Source organism: Poromitra crassiceps (assembly GCF_964638095.1).
Source record: "Poromitra crassiceps genome assembly, chromosome: 8".
In the NCBI taxonomy this organism is placed as follows: Eukaryota; Metazoa; Chordata; class Actinopteri; order Beryciformes; family Melamphaidae; genus Poromitra; species Poromitra crassiceps.
Window position 1 is genome coordinate 8,698,234 of NC_139629.1, and position 14,946 is coordinate 8,713,179.

Consider the following 14,946-nt stretch of genomic DNA (forward strand, 5'->3'; position numbering starts at 1 on the left):
GTCCACGGCAGTCAACCGTTGGTTTCTGCTTGACGAGATATCTCGTCCACGGCAGTCAACCGTTGGTTTCTGCTTGACGAGATATCTCGTCCACAGCAGTGAACGTGTTAAAAGGTACAAAGAGAAAAATTGTGCTTAAATAGTTGTTGAGCGAAATATATACAAGTAAAGGTAATGAAAATGAATGAAATATAAAGTTTAAAAAAAATGTGGACATTGTAGTTAAAAAGTATATACACAAATAAGTTGGAACTGTGTGTGTGTGTGTGTGTGTGTGTGTGTGTGTGTGTGTGTGTGTGTGTGTGTTTTAATAAATATAGGTATTTAAAGCTATACTGTGCTATAGGGTGGTTATGTTCAATTTAATGTCCTTTTCTTGTCACAACAGTTCACACATCGTGCTGCTGTGTTTTACACATTGGGGTAATTCCCCCAGCAGATATGGAAGTTTTTTGTTGTCCGTCATGGTTTCAAAGTCTTTTTGGATGTTTGTACTCTGAGGGAAGTATGTGTCTCTGATGTCTTGGTATAGGTGGCAGGCAGTTAGGAAGTGCAGCTCGGTTTCCACTGCATGTTGTGTGCAGTGGGAGCACAGTCTGTCCTCTCTTGGGAGCCAGCTCTGCCTGTTGCGGCCTCTCTCGATGGCCAGGCTGTGCTCACAGAGTCTGTCCATAGTCAAGGATTTCCTCCGTTTTGGGTCAGTCACAGTGCTCAGCTATTCTGCCACTGTGTACTCTCTGTTTAGGGCCAAATAGCATTCTAATTTGCTCTGTTTTTGTGTTGATTCTTTCCAATGTGTCAGATAGTTGTCTTTTTGTTTGCTTATCATTTGCTTGAGTCTAATCAATGGGCTTTCTGTCTGGTGGCTCTGCTTGTGTTTGTGGGCAGAGTCCTTGAGATGATTCTGCTGTGCATGTGTTGTTTGGTGTTTCCCATTGGACAGGACACACAGAATGCTTTTGCAGAATTCTGCATGCAGAGTTTAGATTTGATGTTTGGCCCATTTTGTAAAATCTTGGTTGGCAAGTGGACCCCAGACCTCGCAACCCTAAAGGGAAATATTTGGTTCTATAACAGAGTCCAATATTTTGAGCCAGATTTTAATTGAGATGTCCAACTTGATGTTTCCTCTGATTGCATAAAAAGCCCTTCTTGCCTTGTCTTTATCGCTCTCACCAAGTTTCTCTCTTCCTCTTTCACCCACAAATATATTGGGGTCTTTTCTCTCAAAATACATCTCTCTCCTCTCTCTCTCCCTCTCTCTCTCTCTCTCTCTCTCTCTCTGTCTCCTCTCTCTCTCTCATGATACATATACCATGATGATAGATGTATGTTAATCTACCAAATAAAGTCAAAACTCTTCGTCTGTGGCTGAGCTGAGGTGGCAGAGAGAGCTTCCTGTAACAGTGTGACATGTCCACATTCAAGCATGGACCCTGAACCTCAACCTCAACATGAGCATCAATTACAAAAGTGACCCATCCCTCTGTTGATACACTGTCTGTCTGTCTGCCTGCCTGCCTGCCTGCCTGTCTGTCTGTCTGTCCTGTCTGTCTGCCTGTCTGTCTGTCTGCTTGCCTGTCTGTCTGTCTGTGGCTTGTCAGAGAGGAAGCAGGCACACTGAGCTGCCACTGTGAGGATGCCACCCACACCCACACCCCAACCCCCACCCACACCCACACACCCACACACACACACACACACACACACACACACACACACACACACACACACACTCACACACAGGAAACCGCTTCTCTGTATCGGAGAGGAGATAGCAAGAAGGAAGCTGTGCACAATAATAATAATGTGTTGGTTAAAGTGTACTGTAACTAACCCCCAAAACACTTTTTCAGCTTTTAACCAATATGGCTTTTGGTGTGGTGTGTGAAGGATTCTGGTCAAACTCTCCACATTTGAGACCAAACTGTTACATATTGTACAAAAAATGCATCATTTTCAGCAGGAAAAGTGCCCTCTATGGGTTGAAACCTTTTTTGGGGGCCTCTAAAATGGTCGGCATGTGAAAAATGTTTTTTTTCATGTGATTGTTACTGTAATTCACGCCAGGAGAGTTGCAACATCTCCATTCACTCCAATGGACCCGTTTTAATTGATTGATTGATTGATTGATTGACTGATTGACTTTATTAATGGATATAGACAACAAGATCCAAGGGATAGCATGTAAAAGTGTAAACACTTATTTCCAACATGGTCCCCGATGTTCTAAAAACAGGACAGACAATAACAGAAAACATATAGTCATCGTTTAGCACGAGCCATCTCAGTCGATGATTTGATTTGCATTCTACATCAAATGAAGACATTACTGTTTGTTTTATTTTGTATGTTACATACTTATTGGCCAAGTTATTAGTTAGTTTATGGGCTAGGAATTCTGGGGGATGCACCGATTCTAGGGATGCACCGATCCACATTTTTTCACTTCCGATCCTATTCCGATACCTGAATTTGGATATCTGCCGATACCGATATTTTTCTTGAACATGCAGTATAGGCAAAGATTTGGCCAATTAAAGATTTTTTTTTAATATACCTTGCAAAAAGCACACAAAATTAAGAAAATATACAAGGCAAAGAAGGATACTATTATAGATGGACAAATTACGGCCCGCGCTGGAATTGCAAAAAAAAAAGAAAAAAACGATCCCGATCCGATCCAATTCGTGAATTACTGCCAATATCGGCACCCGATACCGATATTGGATCGGACCCATCCCTACAAGGGACTATAGGCGGCCATCTTGCCTGCAGAATTTTCAAATCAAGAAGAATACCGTTTTGCCAGAAATCTGGGGGGGGGGGGGGGGGGGGGGGGGTAAGTGCCCCTTTATGCCAGGATCAGACTACACGATATTTTTTGTCGTTCACGATGTCACCATGTCAGACGAGGCCATCATACTGCCATCAATTCGTGACATGTCTTGGTCGGGAGACTGGCCACACTACAAGTGTATTCTCGCTTGAGCATCGTATGCCACCGTCATCACGTCGTCTGCTGTCGTCAGCGAGTTCACAGGTCGTCGGGGAGGCGGACCTGTGAACGAAATCTCCCAGCATGCATTGAGGCCACTACATTGACAAGAGATAGCAACCAAATCAGCCTAAATAGGCTAAAGTGGTAGATAGAAATAATGTTTATGTTAGCACAACATGCAATTGTAAAACATTTCAATATTGGGCAAAATAAAACATTGAAATCCAAACACAACCCTATGTGAAACATGTATGTAATCCAGGTGCTATATATATCCCTTGCAGAATTAACGTTATTTGGTGAGTGACAGGCTCTGCTGTGATGCACTGTGATGTCCGCTCCAGCCTCCAATACTTCATGTGCACGCCCACTATTTTCTTGCCAGCTGCTGCGAGACGAGAAGGAAGAGAAACGAACATGCAGCCGACTCTGCTGAGCTCATGTTATTTGTAGTGAGCAATGCCCATTTCCCAGGCGTTTAAACGCAAATTAAAACACCCTGGCCTTTTTATCTCTTTTATTCTTTTGAGCGGAGCGGAGCGGTGAGTGCGAGCGGGTGAAATCTGTATCGAGCGGGGAGCGGTCTCCCCAGGACCTGATACCTGTCTTCCGGGGTGTCACACTAGGCGAAACCATGTCCAAAAGACTGACATGCCAGTCTTTTCGTCAGGGCGTCGTGAGGCGTCCTAGACGTCCCGACTGGTCCCGACGCTGGTCTTTGATTATGTCACACTACAAGAGGTGAAGACGGCCGATCGTCGTCCCCGATGGTCATATTCGGGCCCGACGCTGAAAATCTGTCGCGCACGACCAAATCGGTCTAAAATCGGGCTGAATTCGTGTAGTCTGAACCAGGCATTAAGTAGCTCTACTGGACCAGCTGGCTCCAGAGTGCCTTGCTCTAGGGCAGTGGGAGGGAGGGGAGTTGGTCCATCTGCTCAGCGCGTGGAGGGGTGGAGGGAACATGCTGTAAACAAAAGCCCAAGTGGAATGGGTTTGGTGTCAGTGTTGTGAATGGGAGCATTTTGACCAAATAAGGAAGTGTTTCTAAGAAAGGATCTAAAGAGAGCAGCCGCAGCTCTTCTTCTCCTCTCCTTATTTTCCTCACACCTCTCTATAACGCAGAAAACACTGCCACCATGCCTCTGTCCTGTCCCAAACCACAACACACGCAAACACAACACAACACACACTGCAACACAACACACACTGCCACCATGCCTCTGTCCTGTCCCAAACCACAACACACGCAAACACAACACAACACACACTGCCACCATGCCTCTGTCCTGTCCCAAACCATAACACACGCAAACACAACACAACACACACTGCAACACAACACACACTGCCACCATGCCTCTGTCCTGTCCCAAACCATAACACACGCAAACACAACACAACACACACTGCAACACAACACACACTGCCACCATGCCTCTGTCCTGTCCCAAACCATAACACACGCAAACACAACACACACTGCAACACAACACACACTGCCACCATGCCTCTGTCCTATCCCAAACCATAACACACGCCAACACAACACACACTGCAACACAACACACACTGCCACCATGCCTCTGTCCTGTCCCAAACCACAACACACGCAAACACAACACAACACACACTGCAACACAACACACACTGCCACCATGCCTCTGTCCTGTCCCAAACCACAACACACGCAAACACAACACAACACACACTGCAACACAACACACACTGCCACCATGCCTCTGTCCTGTCCCAAACCACAACACACGCAAACACAACACAACACACACTGCAACACAACACACACTGCCACCATGCCTCTGTCCTGTCACTTCGTTCCAAAAGGTAAAGGACAGCATTGACCAGGACTGTATGGCAAGACGAATGTCATTTACAGTAGGTAATGCTTTGTAAGAACCCTTGATCTATTGTTCATTTGCTCAAATTCAATTTGTCATACATCCATAATGTATTACAATTGATTTCCTTTGCTATTAAAAGCAGTGGTTAAACATCAATGCAAAGTTGCACTTACAGTTGCTAACGCTAACGCTGTTAACAAGTCAGCCAACACTGCCATTTACCATTGGCAGAACATGAGCTTCTGTATTAAGAAGAGTATGTTACAGCGTCCATGTCTTTGCCCTGGTTTCTCCTCATCTGGACCACTGGAACGCACCAAAGTTGTAATTATTTTACAACTGGGGATTTCCAACTTCCCGACTTTGAACATACATTTAATTCAGGAATGCCAACAATGTCAGTAAGCTATTTTATACAAGGACAAACATATACTTTATTTTTTTTACAAATACATCAATATAATACTATAGTATATAAAGCCTGTAGAACATCAGGAAGACAAACCCCTGCTCTCTTCTTCTGTCAGCTCAGTACAATAAACACCTAAACTCAGCTGTTATCGCTGCCTGCTAGAACAGTTTGCTCTCTGCATTAGGGAGAAACAAAAGACAAGGAATAGGAGTGCACGCATGCACACACACGCACACACACACACACACGCACGCACACACATGCGCACACACACGCGCACGCACACACACACACACACACGTGCACACACACACACACACACACACACACACACACACTTTGAGTTGGCTACACAGCTCCTGCTCCTCCACACATTCCAGAATGGGTCCTGACACGAGAGCAGAGAGGGCCTGGCTGAAGCCTGCCTACGTAACGCGGCAGGGAGCTGTGAGAGCTGGGGGGCTGTCGCCCTAACGAGCACTCGCCCCAATTATCTGCTTTGTGCTTTCAATCAGTGTGACGGGCCGTTTCTACGCCCGGCCGCAGCAGAGGGGTCAACAACATGCACAGCAGGGGGGGGGGGGGGGAGCAGACGAAACGTGACGATAATATGAGCTGTTGACGATATTCAACAAATCTTTCACCGGGTTACTCCCCCCTCTCCCCCCTTCAGTCAGGACGGACAAATCACTGCACATCTTTGGGCGGAGACTGAAAAACACACCTTTTCAGGCTCCACCTGGGCCCATCTTGAGCTAACATCTTTCTCCCTCTTCTTAGGGGAAAAAATCCAACTAAATGTTACGTGACTTATTCCTTCTCAAACTACTTTCTACAAGTGCTCCTCTATTGCTTCAAAAAGTCTTAGCTGTCATAGACTGTGTGTTGCATAGTTGACTTCTCTACTGTTGACAAAATGTGACATTGTAAGTAGGGATGTCACCGTGTACACGACTGACTACACGGCTACACGGATATTAAATCATATCCGTTTAGAAAAATCAACAACCGTTTACACATCGTTTCTTGTGTCCTTTTAAATAAAGTTTTGGCAATTATTTGACTGTGTTCTGGACTCGCAATCATTCATTTCTCATCAAAAATACTTCATTTGATTCCTTCTTGCCGCCTGTTTGCTTTGTCTTTGTATGTCATCTCACCACGCTAATTTGCAAAATCACGTTTGGTGTGAATGCCAAGTCAGCTGTTCACAGAGTTGAGGACCTCCAAGATGGCCGCCAGAGAGCGTGACATCATCACCTGAAAGTCTTCTATTGGGATATCGACATTTCTTTCTCATATATTTAGAAGAAGAAGGGACACGTCACACCTGTACACGGTCTTCACTTGCTCAAACAGGAATTGAATACGTTTTGGTACGAGATATTTTTCAAGTACAGTATATATTCAAAGAAACTCCTCAGCTGACGAGTGTTAACTGCTTTATTCGTGTAAAACAGCTTCACTTGGCGGACAGCTGGTTATTCTGTGTATTCACATAAACACAGTGGCTGTTAAACGTGCTAAACGGGGGTTTGCGGTCCTACCAGTGTTGTCGAACAGCAGCTGCTGGCAGGCGGCAGAGTTCGTCCAGGGGCAGGAGAACACCGCTCCCCTCTCCACCACACTGCTGCTGGGGAGGGACGAGTTGGCTCGAGGAGCTCCGATCAACACATCTGACCTGAGGAGAGGAGAGGAGAGGAGAGGAGAGGAGAGGAGAGGAGAGGAGAGGAGATGAGAGGAGGGGGAGAGGAGAGGAGAGGAGAGGAAGAGGAGAGGAAGAGGAGAGCAGAGGAGAGGAGAGGAGGGGAGAGAGCTCAGAGGAGAGGAGAGGAGAGAGAGGAGAGGAGGGGGGGGGGAGAGGAGATGGGAGAGGAAGAGGAGAGGAGAGGAGAGAGAGGAGAGGAGAGGAGAGGAGAGAGAGGAGAGGAGGGGAGGGGAGAGGAGATGGGAGAGGAGAGAGGAGAGGAGGGGGGAGAGGAGATGGGAGAGGAGAGGAGAGGAGATGGGAGATGGGAGAAGAGAAGAGAGGAGAAGAGAGGAGAGGAGAGGAGAGGAGAGGAGAGGAGAGGAGAGGAGAGGAGAGGAGAGGAGAGGAGGAAAAGTTGACTTTGTTGCATTTTTCTATATTGGTTCAAACTGAGCAATCACAAGCCAACCAGGGCTTGTTAACACACGTCACATGACTCAGCAGCTTGTTTATTGGACAGAGCTGTGGTTAGAGACTAGACTTCCTGTAACTTTATGTAACATGACAGACTCGTCTCCGTTTCTTCTTCTGTGGTGTTCTGTGGCGTACCAGCTCAGAACATGTGAACACATATGAAGAAACAGGTGAATATGAGCATCATAGGCTTCCCATCTCCTTCTACCCATAATCCCTTGCGTTTTGGGGTGGTTTCCTGCAGAACCGCATCACAGTTCTACTGAAACTGTGTGTGTGTGTGTGTGTGTGTGTGTGTGTGTGTGTGTGTGTGTGTGTGTGTGTGTGTATGTGTGTGTGTGTGTGTGTGTGAGAGCATGTGTGTGCGTGTGAGAGCATGTGTGTGTGTGTGTGTGTGTGTGTGTGTGTGTGTGTGTGTGTGTGTGTGTGTGTGAGCATGTGTGTGTGTGTGTGTGTCTGTGTGTGAGAGCGTGTGTGTGTGTGTGTGTGTGTGTGTGTGTGTGTGTGTGTGTGAGAGCGTGTGTGAGCGTGCGCGTGCATGTATCAGTCATCATCATGTAGGGCATTCACGACTAGTGAATTTTACTAGTCGACTAGTCGTCCCTAAAGGTAGTCGACTAGTCGACTAACCGTTTTTAATTTATTTTTAATTAAAAAAAAAAAAAAATTTTTTTTTTTTTTTTTTTTTAATCTTTAAGAAAGAACATGAGGTATTTACACGACATACATGAAATATCATATCCCATATCCCCCACAAAGAACATCAAAACACAACAAAACAAAACAAGAAAACTGCATAAGATACACAATAATCCAAGAACAAACAAGATTATTGGACAAACAACCAAACAAAAACAATGCATTCAGCTCCTATCCTGATAAGCCTAATGACACTGGGGTAAAAAGTTCTTAAAGTCAAACTCTGTATGTGGTTGCCATATTTTGGGGATGTCTAAGAATCTGCCTTTGCTCTTGTAGTAAATGTTATCCAACGTATGGTAGCTTGAGAGTTCATTCCACCAGTGAACTACAGCTGGGGGATTGGATGCTTTCCAATTTAAAGCTATGCATTTCCTAGCTGCCAACAGGGCAAGATCTATGTATTTACTTTGAATGCATTGTTTTTGTTTGGTTGTTTGTCCAATAGTCTTGTTTGTTCTTGGATTATTGTGTATCTTATGCAGTTTTCTTGTTTTGTTTTGTTGTGTTTTGATGTTCTTTGTGGGGGATATGGGATATGATAGTCCATGTATGTTCTTTCTTAAAGATATTAAAAAAAAAAAAAAAAAAAAAAAAATTTTTTTTTTTTTTTTTGCTAAAACGACTAGTCGACTACTAAGCACAGTGTCGACTAGTGGTTTTACTAGTCGACTAGTCGACTAGTCTGTGAATGCCCTATCATCATGGCATAATGTGGTCCTGGTGACACATAGCAGGACCTACCACAGAAGCCATTTTTGAGTACTTTGCCAGGTGTTTAGCTAGCTGTCTGTCTGTCTGTCTGTCTGACTGTCTGCCTGTCTGTCTGACTGTCTGTCTGTCTGTCTGTCTGTCTGCCTGTCTGACTGTCTGTCTGTCTGACTGTCTGTCTGTCTGTCTGTCTGCCTGCCTGTCTGTCTGTCTGTCTGTCTGACTGTCTGCCTGTCTGTCTGTCTGACTGTCTGTCTGTCTGACTGTCTGTCTGTCTGTCTGCCTGTCTGACTGTCTGCCTGTCTGTCTGTCTGTCTGTCTGTCTGTCTGCCTGCCTGCCTGTCTGTCTGTCTGTCTGACTGTCTGTCTGTCTGTCTGTCTGTCTGCCTGCCTGTCTGTCTGTCTGACTGTCTGCCTGTCTGACTGTCTGTCTGTCTGCCTGACTGTCTGTCTGTCTGACTGTCTGTCTGTCTGTCTGCCTGCCTGTCTGTCTGTCTGTCTGTCTGTCTGACTGTCTGTCTGTCTGACTGTCTGCCTGCCTGCCTGCCTGCCTGTCTGACTGTCTGCCTGCCTGCCTGCCTGCCTGCCTGACTGTCTGTCTGTCTGTCTGTCTGTCTGTCTGTCTGCCTGCCTGCCTGCCTGTCTGCCTGCCTGCCTGCCTGCCTGCCTGCCTGCCTGCCTGCCTGCCTGCCTGTCTGTCTGCCTGCCTGTCTGTCTGTCTGCCTGCCTGCCTGCCTGTCTGTCTGTCTGCCTGCCTGTCTGTCTGCCTGCCTGTCTGTCTGTCTGCCTGCCTGTCTGTCTGCCTGCCTGTCTGTCTGTCTGCCTGCCTGTCTGTCTGTCTGCCTGCCTGTCTGTCTGCCTGCCTGTCTGTCTGTCTGCCTGCCTGTCTGTCTGTCTGCCTGCCTGTCTGTCTGCCTGCCTGTCTGTCTGTCTGCCTGCCTGCCTGTCTGTCTGTCTGTCTGCCTGCCTGCCTGCCTGCCTGTCTGTCTGCCTGCCTGTCTGTCTGTCTGTCTGCCTGCCTGTCTGTCTGCCTGCCTGCCTGCCAGTCTGTCTGTATGTCTGTCGACAGATTTCCGGTGTAGAGTGGACGCCCACACCGAGACCTCCGCTTCCGTCATTGTTTACAGTCCGACGACGTCTCATATCTGCTGTTATCTGTCATCTGTTTATAGAAACAATTCAACAAAAAGTATCGGGCCGATCAACTCCACCTCCATTCTCACAGAAGTCTTGGCAGTAGCACGGCCACGGACATCCGCTCAACACCGGAAACCAAATATCAGCCGTCTGTCCCAGAGTCGTATTAGTTGTCAGACTGCTGGACTCTGGACACACTAGTCTAAATCCCTATAGGGATATTATAATGATGCCATAGGAGAACATAGACAGAAAATAAAGTCAGCATAATCTCATTATTAAATACAGCAGGCAGGCAGGGCTGGGCAATCGATATCGTGATATGAGACTAGATTAGATAAGTCTTATTTTATTCTATTTTGCTGTCGTGATATGGTAAATGGTAAATGGACTGTATTTATAGAGCGCATTTTATATAGTCTATTGACTACCCAAAGCGCTTTTACATGAATACCTCACATTCACCCATTCACAGTTCACACAGGGGTCTGCAGCCATGCAGGGCGCTAGCTGTTCGTCGGGAGCAGTTAGGGGTTCAGTGTCTTGCTCAAGGACACTTCGGCAGTGCCGGGAGGAGCCAGCCTCGAGCCGGGAACCTTCCGATTCCCAGGCGACAGCTCATACCTCCTGAGCTAATGCCGCCCCATCAATATGGCACAAGTAATGTCTTTTCCTGGTTTTTAACAGCTGCATTAGAGGGTAAAGCGATGTCATCTTCTGAACTTACCAGACTGTTCTAGCTGTTCTATTGCCTTTAGCCACTTAGTCATTATATCCACATTACTGATGATGATTAGGTCTGATATCAAAAATCTCATTGTGTGAATATTTTGCGAAAGCACCAATAGTCATAGCTACAAATACAATATTGTCGCAATATTGATATCGAGGTAGGCTATTTGGTCAAAAAATAATGTCATATTTGATTTTTGTCCACATATAATTAGTGATAGCCTAGAAAATAAATGTGTTCTGCTGGGAGAGCCGGGTGCGACAGTGGACTGGAGCACCATAAAAGGAGCAATGGTTGTCCAATGTGTTGAAAGCTGCGGCTCAGATACATAACGAGTCATCATCATCATCATCATCATCATCATCATCATCATCATCATCATCATCATCATCACTCCAATAAATTTTACTTTTGGTTGTTTTTTTGCTTGAAGAAATCCACCGCGAAGCCGAAGTAGCTTCCCTCCGGGCCGGAGTAGACGGACGGCTTGTCCACGTCCAGATTAAAGGAGACGACACCGCACGCCAGGACCAGGACCAGGACCAGGAGACAGAGAGACCCGCTCTGTCCCGCTGCCATGACCGAGCCGAGGAGGAAGAGTCCGGGGGCCTACAGAGGAGGAAGGCTCCGGCTACAGAGGGCGGAGAAGATAACGCCTGGTGGTGCGTGTGTTCTGTCTCCCTGAAACTAATCTCAGACAGTCTCTCTCCTTCCCTCACTTCTATCTGCTGCTGGTGGTGGCTGAGCTCTCCTCCGCAGCAAAACAAGCCGTCATGTAAACGTGTTGAACGGTCTCCCGTGTAGCGGAGGCAGGCAGGGCGGCAGCAGAGACGTCACAGTCGGGTTTTGATCGGCGGTTCGTGTGTTTCCTCGATTGATCCCTGAAAACACACACAGCGACACTGAACAAGCAGGGAGCGGCGACGGGGTGTGTGTCCGTGTGCGCTGTGTGTGTATGGCTATGTGTCATCGCAGGCTGGGGCTTGTTCCAGCCTGGTCCAAAAAGTTACAGTCAAAAATGAAGACTTCCGGTTGGGACTTTCAAAATAAAGGTTACCACGACGAACACAGCACATTATGGAGGGAATTATATATATTGAGGCCTATATATATATATATATATATATATATATACATATATATACACACACACACACACACACACACACACACACACACACACACACACACACACATAAATTAGAATTAAAACAAGAAACAAGAACAAAGCAATAAACCAGGAGAAGTTGTTTTAAAGTTGAGAGGCTTTGATGGGCAGGACCAGGAGAGTGGTCTTTCATCCATAAAACAGCTATGATTATAAAAGGATGCAATATTGTTCAAAGAAATCTTTGTTGATTAACAATAACTTTATTTTTCCACCAAGCAATATAACAGTAGCATCACACTTTGAGTTGTGATTTTCAGTTAAACATCACACTTTAATGGAGGTCGATTGCCTACTTCCGAGTTGGAATTAGCCTACCGACTTACTGATCTAAATGTGTTCCAGTGCATCTTCTCGGGAAAACGTGGCCCCATTAACGTTAACAGTAGGCTAGCTAGCTGTTACAAATACAAATGGACAAGATTGATGCTCTGACATTATGTCAGAGATTTTTGCTCGAATTTCGGACCGGAATTCCGACATGAACAACGGCTCTGTTGCAATTTTCCGTGTTGGAAGTCATTTTTCTCCGAGTTCTGACTACAATGGAATGGAATAGGCCTACTTGATAATAAGATGATTAGGGCCACTCAATTCAACTCAACTTCTTGCAATTATGACTTTATTTCTCAGAATTCTGACTGTCCCCCCGAAAATTCAGAGTTTAAAGACCCCCTAAAGTCATGTTTCGAGATGTATATAAAATACTCTACTTTGAATAATAATTTGTGTCTGATGGTTTTTCCCACAAAACAGGTTCAATTATCTTGTTAAAATCTTTCAAATGACTTCCCCTCCTTCTCCCTCATTTAAAAATCCTAAGCAGCCAATCAGAGTTATCTATAACCTAACTAGCCAATCACAGCATACAACATGGGCTTTCAACACATTCTCACGGCCAACTCGTGACAAAGTGACGACAAGAAGGGTTCCTGACCGATCTGCAGTGTTATGACGAGTTGTGAGTGAGAATGTGTTGGGGCTTTTAACTGCTGAATACTGGACAGGGATTGGCTCCAGTTTGTGATGTCACGAATCATGCTTATTGAAACCCACCTTTTCACAGAGAAACTTTCCACTTTCAGCAGACAATTGTGGAAACAGCCTTAGTGTCAAAATCTGCACAGACATCATTTTGCACAGTGAAGCTCAAACATCCAGCCGAAGGAACAAGAAGAAAAGTTTTTTTTTACTGAGGGTCTTTAATTAAATCTCGTTCGAGAAATGAAGCAGGGGCGCAGTGTCCATTTTTCATTTGCATAAAGTTGAGCTTGAGTCTACTTTATGGAATTGAGGTCCGTGCAGTGCGACTCGCCACCTCCCAAACTCGTATACAATCTTTTCATAAACACATTTTGCTGAGCCATTTTCGAAGAGAAAGTTTTAAACAAGCCGCCATGTTTTTCCCACACTTCACTGCAGATGGCCCAGTCCATCCAATCAGGGCCACAGACGGCCTGACGTTCATCCAATCAGGATGATCAGGTGCAGCAGCAGCAACGAACAAATAGGCTATCGAAGCCCACCTATCAAGCGTGCAATACATGAGGTGATCCGTCATGTGAAATGAAGCCTAAGTGGACAAGTAGCCTACCATTCCTTGAAAAGATCAGTAGCACATGTGAAGGGCAACATGTTACATTTTTATTTTGAAGGCGTCTTCCGGTCGTGCGCTGTATGTATTGCGCGCAGCTTGACGCATCAGAGTCCCGATCCACAACAGGAAGTTGATTCCCCATCATACACGGAACACACACTTCCGCAACACTGTCTCATCCTCTGGGATAACAGCTGCTGTGTTCTGCTGAGCAGATATAACTTAACAGTGACAGTTTCACGTCTAGAATACAACTGACAAAGGGGATGGCTATTTAGCCTACTGATGATGGCAATAATAACAGCCTCCTTATTGATAGCACACTTCAAAGCACTTGGCAATGTTTTTTTAACCTTATAAAACATAAAGTCAAAGTATAAAACAAGGTGACATAGCCTATAAAAGTGAGGTTAAAACAATATAAAACGTAATTGGGCTTACGTCTATAAAAACTTGTTTTAGGCTACTGGTAGTGGTACTACTAGTAGCCTACTAGGCTACTTATTGATTCTAGTCTCGTTATATAGGGGAGCCCGGGGTTGGTTGGAACACTTTTTGCTTTCTACCATATTTCTCTTGCACAATTTATGTTAGAACATTATTTCTAATTGTGCCATCCAGCCCCAACACGGGGTTGGTTGGCACGTTCAAATGCAACCCACCTGATAGAAACAAGTTGAACATTGAATACTAACAAGGACCAGAAAACATGACCATTCAATAGAAAATAAAATAGTTTATAGTAAACCAATCTTTTTTTTACCAGTTCATATGAACTATTATTGCCTTTGGCCATTCATAATAAAGTAAAAATAATTATGCATTTCAAAATAACAACAAATCAGGCCTGTTATTTCTCTCCTTGTCTCTTTACCCCCCTCTCTGTTTCTTGCATGTGTGTAACTCGTGGTTCTCAAAGTGGGATCCCCAGCAATAAGGGGGATAACTTCTTTTTACTATAATTCCATCCATAAGTAACACAATGAGTAACACAATGTAACGCAATGTAACACAATGACATAAGTAGCACAATGACATGACATAAGTAACACAACGAATGAATGTATGACTGTTTTGATCATGGGTTTCATACACTTTCTGTAAAACAACTAACAGCAAAAATCTGATCAAATGGGGGTCTGTGGTGTAATTTGTGTCAGTTTAGGCTGGGGTCCTTGACATGAACATGTTTGAGACTGGTGTAAGCCCTCCTTCCAGTTCATTAGCACATACTCAGAGGTCAACACATGAGAAGGGTCACATCAAATCCTGTTGGCCTGCCGAATAGTGGACTGCCCAAAAATTATTTACAGGTGAAACATTACAGACCAGTTTGGAGAGACAAGTTTGCCAGCACATAATAGCACTGGCTCAGGAAGAGTTACATTTGTGCATGCCTATGTACAATCTATGTCATCCATCACTGCTATGAGAAGTTGTCTGACTCTTATACACATAATTA

General features: G+C 45.2%; 1 protein-coding gene across 1 annotated transcript in view; it reads right to left on the bottom strand.

The window, feature by feature from the left end:
- Window positions 1-11,628, bottom strand: part of itgav (integrin, alpha V) — a 92,600-nt gene extending 80,972 nt beyond the window's left edge. The window contains exons 1-2 of the mRNA XM_083642108.1: window positions 11,129-11,628; window positions 6,823-6,956 (exon numbers count right to left, since the gene is read on the bottom strand). Of these exons, the coding sequence (XP_083498234.1) occupies window positions 6,823-6,956; window positions 11,129-11,298 (304 nt within the window). The 5' untranslated portion in view covers window positions 11,299-11,628. The remainder of the gene's footprint in view (window positions 1-6,822; window positions 6,957-11,128) is intronic.
- Window positions 11,629-14,946: the final 3,318 nt, after the last annotated feature.